Source organism: Nomascus leucogenys, chromosome 22a, assembly GCF_006542625.1.
Source record: "Nomascus leucogenys isolate Asia chromosome 22a, Asia_NLE_v1, whole genome shotgun sequence".
Classification (NCBI taxonomy): domain Eukaryota; kingdom Metazoa; phylum Chordata; class Mammalia; order Primates; family Hylobatidae; genus Nomascus; species Nomascus leucogenys.
In genome coordinates, this window is record NC_044402.1 from 82,318,049 (window position 1) to 82,331,797 (window position 13,749).

General features: G+C 37.8%; 1 protein-coding gene across 5 annotated transcripts in view; it reads left to right on the plus strand.

The window, feature by feature from the left end:
- Positions 1-4,247: 4,247 nt before the first annotated feature.
- The window catches only part of ITPRID2 (ITPR interacting domain containing 2), a 38,801-nt gene continuing 29,299 nt past the window's right edge, over positions 4,248-13,749 (plus strand). For 4 of the 5 annotated variants that reach the window (XM_012501394.2, XM_012501401.2, XM_030802756.1 and 1 more), the window contains exons 1-7: positions 4,248-4,812; positions 5,151-5,196; positions 8,583-8,632; positions 9,458-9,514; positions 11,433-11,472; positions 11,567-11,665; positions 13,241-13,449. In XM_012501394.2, the coding sequence (XP_012356848.2) occupies positions 4,602-4,812; positions 5,151-5,196; positions 8,583-8,632; positions 9,458-9,514; positions 11,433-11,472; positions 11,567-11,665; positions 13,241-13,449 (712 nt within the window). In that variant the 5' untranslated portion in view covers positions 4,248-4,601. The remainder of the gene's footprint in view (positions 4,813-5,150; positions 5,197-8,582; positions 8,633-9,457; positions 9,515-11,432; positions 11,473-11,566; positions 11,666-13,240; positions 13,450-13,749) is intronic. The other variant, XM_012501411.2, reaches the window with a different exon arrangement.

Here is a 13,749-nt window from a genome sequence, read left to right on the forward strand (position 1 = left end):
TTTACTCTTATTTATTAATATTTTTTCTTTGATTCTCTTTTATGCTATTGCAAATTATTTCACTGGTATCCCTGGAAATGTTAATGGATACATTGAGGGGCCAAAAAGATTTACTGTTGAAATACATTTTAGAACTATTGGGTTTAAAAAACTAAACAGTTTTGGCCGGGCGCGGTGGCTCACGCTTGTAATCCCAGCACTTTGGGAGGCCGAGGCGGGCGGATCACGAGGTCAGGAGATCGAGACCACGGTGAAACCCCGTTTCTACTAAAAATACAAAAAATTAGCCGGGCGTGGTGGCGGGCGCCTGTAGTCCCAGCTACTCGGAGAGGCTGAGGCAGGAGAATGCCGTGAACCCGGGAGGCAGAGCTTGCAGTGAGCCGAGATCGCGCCACTGCACTCCAGCCTGGGCGGGTGACAGAGCGAGACTCCGTCACAAAAAAAAAAAAAAAAAAATAGTTTTAAAAAACAAGTTTTGAAGACGTCTCAAGTCTTTAACATTCATTGTGACTGGACTGGGGTGGAGGAAGAGGAAGGGGTATAATATGCAGTGTTTTCCATTCTTATTTTATATAGAACTTTTTTTTCTCCAGGCAAGACTATCAAAATATAAAATGCTACTTTGTTCATTTAACCTGATACTCTACTTAACCTTATACCTCTGAGCCCCCTTTTGTCTTAACGAAAGACGAGAATTTGAAGAAATAACTGCAACTCTACCACTCTCTAATCAGATTCTAAATAATTAAGATTTTGATGCACAAAATACAATTTTTGAGTATATAAATATTATTAAAGAAACAATACCATAACTAGAACCAAAATGGCTTAGCCTACCCAATAGTAAATCTTTTGTAATTTTAAATATCTAATTAAACCAAGAACAATGTTTCCCTTATGATTTATGCTTTCCCATATAAAACTGCCTGATTTAACCAAAGTATATGTTTTCTATCCTTGCCTGAACTTATGCCAATTTTAAAATACAGCTGCATAAGCATGATGATAGATGCCATTTGCTAATATGAGAATTATTCCCCCATATGAAATTGATTTATTTTTGCTTTCTGCAATATAATCATTCTAATAGCTATACTGAGCACCTACATCATGTGAGATTCACATCAATTTGGGAAGGTGGTTATGATTGCTATTTCAAAGATGAGAAAAGTCATGGCCTAGGGATATTAGCTGTCTTGCCTTATACCATACAGCTAGAAAAAGAGGAAAACATTTCAAACTTCAGTCTAACACCAAAGACCACGTTGCTTCCACTATGTCATGCTGGATGGAATTATCCACATTTAATACATATTTCTTTCTTTTTCCACCTTGCAAGCATCACTGATTCAGACAATACTTTTTTTTTTTTTTTTTGAGACAGAGTTTCACTCTTTTTGCCCAGGATGGAGTGCAATGGCACAATCTCAGCTCACCTCAACCTCCACCCCCTGGGTTCAAGCTATTCTCCTGCCTTAGCCTCCCGAGTCCCTGGAATTACAGGCATTCGCCACCATGCATGGCTAATTTTGTATTTTTAGTAGAGACAGGGTTTCTCCATGTTGGTCAGGCTGGTCTCAAACTCCCGACCTCAGGTGATCTGCCCCACCTCAGCCTCCCAAAGTGCTGGGATTACAGGTGTGAGCCACCATGCCTGGCCCAGACAATACTCTTTATGTAGAGCTTTGCAATGTATATTTGCAGTTGGTGTACAACATAGTACTTGTTTGGGAAAAAAAATCCTTGAAGAAGCAAACATGCAGACTTTCTTCATGTGTAGTATTCATTATCGAATAAATGAAATATCTTGGGCATTTTAAAACATCTATAAAAGTTGAGAATACAATGAAAAAACCTTACTTTTCAAGGCAATAGCATACTACTTCAAGGATTTCCTTCTCTATTACTTCTATACCCTCAACATATTTCATTAAAAAATGCCATGTAGAAGAAAACACACATTTGTGCTACTGGAAACTGAATAATGTATATACTCTACTTTGTTACCTGCTGGTATTTTTTCCCCCTTATTACTTGACTCTGGTTGTTTGATTTTTTTAAACTATGGTTAATTATTGCCTTTCGTAAGAATTCTTTGTTGTTTTCATCTGAAAGTGTATTTAAACAACTGCAAACCTAAATAAAATATAAGCATTATAGAAATAACATGAAGCAAATTTTAAAATAATCAATTTAGGTGTCTCTTTGAAGAACACAAAGAGATGTCAGGGTTCAAAACTTTTTAAAGCCAGCTTCAGCATTCTGTTTTGTTATGTTTAAATTCTCATTAGCAAAAAGACTCAAATTCTTTTTGCTAATTTGAAACTACCTCAAGGAGACCCATTATCCCTTGTGGGATCAGCATTTAAAAGTGTAAGGGGTGCAAGAATACTGAAGAATGTTCTATCATCTCTCACAATTTACAATCTGGCTAGTAAGCCAAACATACCTTCCAGGGCCAGTCATATTATTTACTGTACAATCCAGTCCCCAAATAAATGACGTAGACATGCTGTTGTATATCAGATCCCTGTGGGAGGGGTGTGATCAGGAGTGGTGGAATGGTGGAGTCAAAAAGTTCTGGCTTAGCTAGATTTTGAAAGTCATGAAGGTAGTGGATAGAAGGAACAGGAATGAATTAAGAAGCAAAGACAGAGTAGGCAACAGCACTTAGATATGATAGAATTGAAGTTGGGAGCAGCAGAGGAACAGGGTGGGTCCGTAAGAACCCTGGATAATACTTTGAAGGCAGCATATTTTGTGGCATTTGACCAGCCCTTTCAATGCCTCTTCTTAGGTACCTTCTTTATTCATTCTCTTTTTCATCTTCCACACAGGCAGCGAGACTCTGGCCTATTTTGGAGAGCCATTAAACCGTTAGCTGCATCCTACTACAAGACCTTTGAAGGCTGAGAAATTCTTATAGGTTCAAAGAAAAGATTTTCTAGTAGTGAAATTTCAAGCCATAGAGATGTTAATATCACTGTTCTAACTCCCCTGACATTTGGCAGTACATATATGAGACTCAGAAGAATATTATGATGGTTCTGGAAAGCTAGTCTGGATTTTGGATTTGATCTTGGGGATATTAGTAAACCATTAGAAGATGTCCTGGAATTGTAAATCTAGAGCAATGCGCTAGAAAGGAGATAGGAAAGAATGAAGGCAGGAAAATCAGTGTGCTATTTTAGTAGTCTATGACTTATGTGTAAATGCCTGGACAAAAACTAGGCACTATTTCATCTCCAGAGCATTCTTCATTCCAAATTCTCCAAAAGTTATGGTTTCCTGTAGCTATCAAACAATGCACTTAATTACCTTGTAATTCGAATGCTTCCATTAGGAATTTTACTATGCTCTTGATTTTAATTTCAAATGAAAAATAATTCCTTCCTTAAAATATTTTGTCTATGCAAAATATTCTTTTCAATCAGGTTAAGATTTTTAAAAGTGTTCTAACTTGTTCTTCAGAGCATAGCCAAGTACAATAAAATATTGGAAGCCTTACTTACTTGTATAGTTTAGATGTAACATTTAGGGGAACAATGCTGCTTGATAGGTCTGTCACATTGTGTCTGGTTTTGGATAGAATTTGAGTCTTTTTGCTAATGAGAATTTAAACATAACAAAACGGCATGCCGAAGCTGACTTTAAAAAGTTTTGAACCCTGACATCATTTGTTTCTTGTAGCATGCTGTCTCACCAAAATCCAAGCAACTATCCCTACATTGTCCCAATTATTGTTTCCTCTATTATCCCTCACCGAAGTCCAACTTCAATGTGAAATTTCCAGATTAAATATCCTTTCACAATTCATTTTCATTCATAACATAAACACGATAAATAACTGTAAGTATGAAAGTAGCACTCCAGGAAGCTTAGTCTTTTGCAGTTTTGACATTTTGGCAACACCAATCAAGCACCTCTTTCCGTCCTTACCCCAATTTCTTGGACACTAAAGAGTCTACATTCAGGCGACTCTTTCAAGTGTACGTTTCAGTGTGCCCAAGCAGACACTTGTTTTCTCGCGGGGGGCATTTTGTGAGACTTGGCCTCCCCACTTTCATTCTATTTTTGGGTGAGGGAGGAGGAGGAGGAGAGGAGGAGAGATTATTAACAAACTAATCTCGCCCATTCCGCGGGCAGCAGTGGGGGGCTGGCCTGCTCCGCGCCGTGCCGGGCGCGCCCCGCCCTACCGCGCCCCGCGCGCCCCCGGCCGGAAGGGGGTGTGGGCCGCCGCCGAGGGAAGGCGCGCAGTCGCGCAGCGGCCGGCCTGCCCGGAGCGCGTCAGGCGGGGGGTGGGGAGCAGGGGCCGGGCGGGCGGGCGCTCGGCTCCCAGCCGCGCTCCCTCGGGCCACTAGCGCTCCCGCGCCGCGCCCGGCCGCCTTCATGTGAAGCGCCGGCCCTCCGCCCCTTCCCTCCCCTTCCTTCCCTCCCTCCTTCCCTCCCTGTCCCCTCCTCCTCCTCCTCCTCCTCCCGCGCCAGCTTCAGCTCCCCGGGGCCCCCTGCCCGGCCGGGCGCTGACAGCAAGGGCGGGGGTCCCCGCCGCCTCCGTGTCTCGCGCAGGGTCCGGCTGGGGTAGCGGAGCCCCCCGTGCGGCCATGGACCGGCCCCTATCGTCGTCGGCGGAGGCGGAGGAGGAACTGGAGTGGCAAGTGGCGAGTCGCAGGAGGAAGGCCTGGGCCAAGTGCCGCAGCTCCTGGCAAGCGTCGGAGACGGAGGATCTGTCCACAGAAGCGACGACGCAGGACGAGGAGGAGGACGAGGAGGAGGATCTCCCCGGCGCGCAGCTGCCGGCAGCGGGGGGAAGAGGTCGGTGCGCCCGGCCGGGCTCCGTGGGGAGGCTGGCGGGCTGGGGAGAGTCTCGTGCGCCCTGAGCGCCTGCCGCGAGTTCTGGGAGAGCCTCGGGCACGGTAGGCCGGGGGGAGAGGGGACACTTCCGACCTTCAAACGCGCGCGCTGGACGAGGCGCACCCAGCGTCAACACAGACAACTGGGTGCCGTCGGATTTCCCTGCCAAGGGACGCTGAGACGTGTCGCTTAGGCTGCATTTGCCGTGGTAGATTTTCCTACTTGGGAGGGTCCAGGGTGACCCCGCCGTCGTAGTGCTCCTGGGTGGTAACGTGCTGTCCGCTCCCTCTACCCCCCAGGAAACGTGCCCAACGAGAAGATCGCGATATGGCTCAAGGACTGCCGGTGAGTGCTCCCTGGCCCGCCCGCGTCCCGGGGGAGATCCGTGCGGACGGGACGCCGGAGCAGAGCCACTCGGGCCGCGTCCCTGTGGGTCCCGCGACCGTTGTAAGCTACAAACCGGAAAGTGAGCCGGCGGATAGCTTCCTCCTCTAAGCGATTAGAAATGGAAGTGCTGTGACCGCTGATTATTTGGTGACCGTGTTGACTTTACAGTTAGGACTTGAGCTGCTCACGCATCTTGTTAGCATCAGAGATCAGAAATCCAAAACAGATAATCATGCCATATTATGTTTGTTCTGTTTTTATTGAAAGAATTCTCACATCTCACAGGATATTTTATTTTGCTTTAGTTTTGGCATCTGTACAACTGGCACGGAATCATTTTCCTTTCAAATGTGTTTTAGACGAGTTTAATTTACCTAACTACACTAAATGGGCTTTAATTTTATTTCTGTTTGGGGAGCTATTGAAACTAGCTAACTTTGTACTTATAGTTTACTTCTTGAACATGGAATTGTCAGATGGCACTGGAATTCTCAGGGAATAGAACTTTTAAAAGCATTCAGACTGCATAAATCTGTTTAATTACATGCTTTGGCAACTGGTACAAAAATGTTTGATAAAATACAGAGGAGATGAATCATGTTGCAAGTAAATCTGACTACAGCAAAATGTACTTGTTTCTTATTTTTTCCACTTTATTTGCTAGTTGTAAAATCAAGAATGTAGCCTTTAAACTTTTGTTGGTGTTTGCTTTCCAGCATATTTTTGCCTTCTCAATTTAGGCTTTCTTAATAGTTTGTTCAAATATTAGAGTTAGGGTAGTTTGTTTTGTTTTGTTGTGGAAAGTGATTCATATGCCAGTTTGCCTCCTCTAAAGACAGACAAAATATTGGCTACCATGATATTAATGCCCTGTTTTGATGAATCGACTGGAACCTTATTGAACACTCTTTATTACAGAACTCGTACCCTTTATTGGAAGTGTCATAGACCCTTCTGAAATATGATGACATATATGGAATAACTTCTCTTTAAAGATGCACAGAGGCAAATATACTGCTTGAAGTCCTTGGACCCCAGATTTTCAATCTAGCTGTAAATCAATCTCCCGGTTTTCAGATAAGCCTTAGATATTAGATACTTCACTCAAAGTATGGATCAAGAAATTGTATTAATGTGCTACTGGTTCATTTAATTGTTAAGTAGTAAAATAGTCTATAATTTAAAAGCTTGAAATTTTGAATATACATGTTCAGGACCTTTTGGGTGAGATCTGATGAAACTAGTATCTTTCAGGTTTCCTCTTAGAAATGTGTCTGAGAAGTTGTTTTGTTACTTTTACTTAAGTCTTTTAAAGCCTCCAATCTGACTCTTTATTTAAATACAGTCCTAAGTACAGTATTGGCTTACTTTAGGTTTCTTAAAATAGGCTTAGCATTACAAATACATTTATAATGTTTTGTTGTTTAAATTCAAGTGCCTATTCAAAAGAATTTTAAAAATTAAGAACAAGAGAAAAATCACACTATAGTTTAATGACATATAGGATTTAAGATTGTGTAAGAGATCCTATCAATTAGACAGTAAATAAGTGCATCTTTTTTGAGACAAATGCAGTAGGCAGATGTTGACATTCACCAGGGCACAGTCAATCCCTGACAATTCCAGTAGTTTTGTTGCCAATACTGATTTATGTAGGCAGATTCTGTAGTCTGCTGCTCCTTCTCTCATGGATTTCCTTCTCGTTCCTACGGTTGCACCTATTCTACACAAGAGTGGCATTCATTTGTATCCAGGAAACCTAGAACAAGTAGTCTTTTAATTTTGGCTATATTATCACAGATTCGACTTAGGATATGTTGCATCTGTATTTTTGTTTTAAATAACAACTCAAGTTCCTTCTCAGAGTTGGGCATCTGTGTATTTTGTTTATTATGTACAAATGACCTGAAGACAGCATTTTACCCACTTGCTAAGTTCTCAAATAGTCTTTGTTTCTTAGTGCCGTCCATATCCTGAATAAAGATACCGTGTTTTCTTTCCTTAAAGGGAGTCTTTATTTTGATAACCATTTGTGGGGTGACTAAGTAAAAACTGCTTGAATTAACATTTAAGAAATGATAGAGATTTTGATAGAATTTGGAAGGGAGCAACTATAAAAGTAAGATATTTGTTTTCGAAGGAGGATTCCTGTTATTCTGCTTATCTACCATTTTCTGTTAGTGCATAGACCAGTAGAGACATCTGTGGACAGAGTAATACAATGTTTACATCCAAGAAAGTAGCCATCAGGGAAGGATGACTTTTTAAAGACATACATTAGAATTTTATTAAAATATATGCAAAAAATAGATTAAAGCTTTTATTAATATATTTATGGTAATTGCTTGTGATTCTTTTACGTTTCAAAAGCACTAAGTTTTAAAGAGCTGCCATTGTTAGTATACTTGTAGAAAGTTTTAACCTTTAATTGGCATTTCAGTAACATTTCCTTGAAACTGATATTTTCATGATTGATCCCATGTCTCATTTGAATTTTTAACAGGTATAAATTGTTACTGAAGAAAGGTTTGTATCACAAAACAGACCCTCCAATATAAAACAATGTGTTTCTTACTATAACTTGGTTTCAGAGAATTGAAAGCGTTTATTTTTGTATTTGAAAAAAAGATATTTCTCTCATCTATATTTGAACTACAAGAATGAAAAAATTTTAGCAATGGCTAATCTTAATGTTGATTCTCAAGTCAACTTTTTAGTAATTTTCAAAGTTAAATGAAGAATATATGTATTTTTTAGCTTCAAAACAGAAAGCGAATCTCAAGCTTCTACATTTATATAAAGAAAAAGATAGTTGTTGGGGCAAGGGGGAGGCACTAGGTGATGCTCTGAAATGCTATTGCTAGATTGACAGATGGGGTTAAGGAAACTGCTGGGCCTCATTTCCAACTACTCTTCACTTTTTAATTTTATTAAGGTTAAGTTACCTATGACTGAAGATTTGTTTTCTTCTAATTCTGTTTTCTTTTTTGATGGAAGGGGTTGAGAAGAACAGACATTTTCTTAATGCTTATTGTCAGTCATTCTCTCTTTTTTGCAAAGAAAAATGCCAATTCACATCATTTGTCATTGCCATTTTTGCCCCTAATTGTTGGCACATCAGACGTGATTAAATCATTCCTGCTGAACTGACTTGATGACAGGTATTTGCTTAGTTAGTGAATATTACTTATGTAATCTACTTGCATTCCTTTTGTGTTTTTGGAGGAGAGTTTAACTGTGATTAGAAGCTTATTGAGCTATAACTCTTTAAGTAAGGCTGTGTAATGACAACTTTCCAAATAGCCTTTCCCAAGACTAAGGCTTATACGTTTATATGGTTTCAGTACACCTTTGGGAGCCTCACTGGATGAACAAAGCAGTAGTACACTCAAGGGTAAGAGAAGATTGCTTTTCTAAATCTGTTCTTTATGACAGTTCTACTTCGTCCTCTGGGTAAAAGCGTATATATGACTTATGAAAGTGATAGTCATGTTTATAATATATGCTATTCTGAGCCAGAAGCAAAATGGAGAAACTTTGTTATAAACCGTAAAACAGTAGGGAGTTTAAGCAAATTGCCTAGCCTTTTCACAATGTGAAACTTACATCTTTATTGTCCAGTTAGATATTATAAAGACTAATTAAATATGAATATATGATATGCAAATATAAGGAAAATACTTACTGAGTGAACAAAAGTTGAGTCAACTTTCGTGCAGCATTTCTTTGCTTACATTTACTGAAATTGCCACACCTTAAATTTTACCACCTGTTCAAGACAGAATTCTAAAGTTCAAAGTACAACAAGCATGTGCAGGCAGTGGCAAGGCATATAAAAAAACATTTACAGCGTCAGGAAAATCCAGCTCCTGACTTAATATGAGATGGATAAGAAAAATATTTGCTCCAGGATCTGGTTTTCTGTGAAACTCTTGGTATGTAGTCTAACTGAACATCTTCAAAAATATAAGTTTAAAACAGCCTATAGGTTGGCTTCTGAGAACTTTATGTTGCTGGAAAAGTGGTTTCTTTATGTTAAAGTAAAAGCTTATACCTGCTTCTTGAAGTTATATAATCAGAATAATGTCTGAGTACATTCAAGTCTGAAACATTTTACTGTATAAGATATTTTGCTGGGTGAATTTAACTAAAACAGTGATTTTATATGAGGGTGGGGAGGAACAGAACACCAGGATGAGTTTTCAAATGTGTCTTTCAGGTGTGCTTGTGAGAAATGGAGGAAGTTTTGAAGATGATTTGTCATTGGGAGCTGAAGGTATATTTGTTTGGAAGAACTGTATTTTTGTGTAGTTTTCAAATTAAAAAAAAAATGAGAAAGCTGAATGCTTTCAGGTTTATGATCCTCAAACTAAATTTAAAGGTCTTGAAAATGGCTCAGGCACATTTCACATTACCTTTCTTTGTTAATAATCTAGTCATAGTCTGTAGGATACATGTAGGGATGACTCTGAAAAACCATGTGAAGCGTCCATCTGTCTTTCTTGGACTAAATGCTTAAAGGAACAGTTTGTAACAAACCGTGGTAATATAACTGAGGGAAGAATTGTCCTGAAAAAGGAAGGACGCTTAAATATTTATACATGGGAAAACGAAATTGAAGCTTATTTTTAGCGCAAAATAGACTTATGTCATACTTACAGCTGCAGCTTGTCTTTCTCTTTGCATTTAAGTGTCTCCTGTCTTTTCCCCATTTTCCTGATTTTTAGAATATTAAAGGGGAAAGACAAAATAGCAGAGCTAATATAATTTTATTAGAAATCATGCTGGTGTTTATTCCAGAAAGCATTAGATTTTAAAAAGTGTTTTGTGCTATTTAACAGTTTTTACAAGTTATGTAATGTTTTCCAGTAGATTTATAATGAAGCTTTCTTGTACAAAAAATTAAGAATTTTTAATTATTTTACTGGTATTTTAAAAGCTATTTTATAGCTCATTGATCAAATTGAATAGATTATTCATAGCTGTATAGCTCAGTTATTAATGTGTGCTTTTTTAAAAAAACAAGGATTTTTTAAAAATCTTCAAAGCTTACAAGTTGATGAATAGTGAATTTATACATTGAATTTAATGTCCTTGATTTTTTCCTGTTTTAAATGCATCGGTAAGGTAAGTTACTTATATAGAACCTTCTAACATTTAAAACTCTGGAATATGCGAATATATTAGTTCTTATTATTTCTGTTTGTATATTTTCAAGCTCTATAAAGAGCTTAAACTTGCTGCTTCCCAGTCAGTACAGTTGAACATGTTGTCAATCCGTTATTAAAATGCACTTTGCACTTTTGATATTTGCCTTGGTAGTTTGATAATATTGAGTGATTTTATTGGAAACCAGAACCTAAAAAGGAGTCTCATGAAAGAGTAAATCTATTACGTTGTTTTACTGAAAATTATTTCAAGGCTATTTCCATTCATTAAGTAAATAATTACTGAGCGCTGTGAGTTGGGCACCTTTCTGTTGGATGTACAAAGAAACACAAAATTGTCATAACTTTGTAGATCAGAAATGAAAAGCAATTCATGTGTGCTGAAATAGATGTGTTTATAATTAATTTTATTCTTTGTCTATAAAGGTTAAATGAATAAATTTAACTTTAAACATTAACACTTATCTGTTTAGAACTTTAAGCTAAAGTTCTATCATAAAGTTGAAAGGCAATTTTTAAAAGAAAATTTATGTTGAAATAAGTAGAAGTTTTCAAGTTATATGTGTGAAAAATCAGTTATAACCTTAAAAAAAATCCACATTAGAAATTGACACATACTATTGCCACACTTAATGTTAAATCATGTTTTCCTCTTAAGATATTATTCATTAATAGCTTTTAAATTTAATAATTAGTACCATATATATGGTACATATCTTCCTCATTACTTGTTTCTAACCTGTTAAAGAAATTTAACTGGTTCCCTATACGTTTTTTTATTTTAAACTCAAGTGAGAGTAGTTAATGTTGCCAAAACACAAAAACACCCTTCAAAAGCTCCTGGCCCTGTTCTTATCTATCTGCGTATCACTTTTAATAATGCAGATTTAATGGACAAAGATAAGTGTTTAATATATTAGGCATTTAATTCTAATATTGTAGGTAATTTGATTTCTTGATAATTGTATCATAGTAGTTATAGTCCTACTAACAATTGTGCTCTACATTTATTATTTTTACCTGTAGCCAACCACCTCCATGAAAGTGATGCTCAAATTGAAAACTGGTATGTAGCTGTTTTGTTCTATTTCTTTTAAAAAATGAAGACCATTAATGAAAATAAAGTTATAAAGTTTTATATAATCTGATTTTGTTTGTAGCAATAATATCTTGGCCAAAGAGAGAAGATTACAGTTTCATCAGAAAGGGAGAAGTATGAATTCCACTGGATCTGGGAAAAGTAGTGGGACAGTTTCAAGGTAACTTATTCTGAAATCGTGTTGGAATTACATTGTGTTATAGATGACCTACTCTTATCATTTTTTCAATCTTGGATTTGACCTTGATCATATGAAATCAGAAAGAACACAAAAAGGTGTTTCCTGGACCAGCACAACTGATAGGAGCTTTTTGTTTTGTTTTGTTTTACTTTGAGATTAAATAAAAAGCAACAAATAGGCTTATACTGCTGCTGGAATCCATAAATGAGTATTTTGAGCCCTCTCAGCAGCCTGAAAGAGGAACTGCATAGCGGAGTAACTTGTAGTTGTAGAGAACCAAAATTCATTGTTAAGGACTTGAGTTAACTCTGACACAAAAATCAGAATAAATTTTTCTAAGTTACAGCTTGATATTTAAGCATACTTTTTTCAACATATTAAACCAAAGATCTTTCAAATATATAGTATAGCCAGTCACAGTGGCTGACACTGGTAATCCCAGTGCTTTGGAGCGTCAAGGTGGGTGGATTACTTGAGCTCAGGAATTCAAGACCAGCCTGAGCAATATGGCGAAATGGCGAAACCCTGTCTTTACAAAAAATGCAAAAATTAGCTGGGTATGGTGGGGTCCACCTGTAGTCACAGTCACTTGGAAGGCTGAAATGGTACCCAGGAGGTTGAGGCTGCAGTGAGCTATAATTGTGCCACTCTATTTCAACCTGGGTGACAGAGTGAGACGCTGTCTCAAAAAAAACAAACAAAAAAATACCCTTGCCTCTTCCCGGGCCGCACACACAGTATATTAAAATACATCAGTGCATGTGCCTATGGAATCCAGTTTAAACTTAACCAAATTATAATATTAGAATCTGAGCATTTTCTCTGAAACAAATTGAAATGTCTCTCTGTTGAAGTTCCATCTCTAACTTTCCTGTTTTCTTCAGTGAGTCTTAGAAAGCTTGGATTATCACTGGTATGAGAGAGAAGGGATACTAAATATTTAATTCCCAATAGGATTAGAGTAGTTACCTTTGTGTAACCCACACTCTCCGTACCTTACTCGTCCTACTTCCTGAGTGGAAGTGGTTGGAGAGAAGTTGAAAGTAAGCTCCTCCCTCACTTCTCTGAAATCAGCTTGTTATCTTTATTGTTCCTCCTAGGACAATTGCCACTCCTAGGACAAGGATAGCAGAAAAGCTCAAGTTTCACAAAATGTCCCTCAGTTCCCTCAGTTCCTTTTCATTTCTTCTTTAATCTATTTATTCCTTATTCTTCATCATCTGTCTACTTGTTTTAGCTGCTTTACAGGGAATCTCTTAAAATGACAAAAAAAATAAGGTGAGGAATCACGTAGGGAATCTCTGACAGTGTTCTTTGGGGTTAGCTCTTTTCTGCAACTCTAGCAACTTGAGACAATGAACCCTTTATAAGGGCTATTTATTCCTCAGTACACATGTGTAAACATGGTAAAATAAATAATGGTTTCCAGAGCAGAAGCTGAGAAAAAAGATTTTATCACAGGAAATCAATAATACGTATTCATTTATAATGTGGTGTGGACTGTCAATGTATTTTATATTTTCATGTTTCCTTTTTTGCCCCCTTTTTTTATAGTGTTTCAGAATTGTTGGAACTTTATGAGGAAGATCCTGAAGAAATTCTTTATAATCTTGGATTTGGACGTGATGAACCAGATATTGCTTCTAAAATTCCTTCCAGATTTTTTAATTCATCATCCTTTGCCAAAGGGATAGATATTAAAGTATTTTTGAGTGCTCAGATGCAACGGATGGAAGTAGAAAACCCAAATTATGCTTTAACAAGTAAGATTTTTAAGTGGTAGGCGTATTATTTTCTTAAATTATAGCATCTACAGCAAGATGGTCTTATTTTAAAGCCTCAATAATTTTCAGGAATAGCACTGGAAAGTAAAGAGATTGATTAACACAAAAGCCATTTTTACATGTTAAAATTAAGCTATTTTATTACTCTATTTATAGTGGTTAATTTGCCTGTTTTTCCCCTCCTCCCCAATTCATGACTCAAGTGTTACCATAACTTATTTGCAGAACCTTATTGTTGTCTACAGATGGCTTTTATTCAAGAAGAAATAAGTAAGAGAG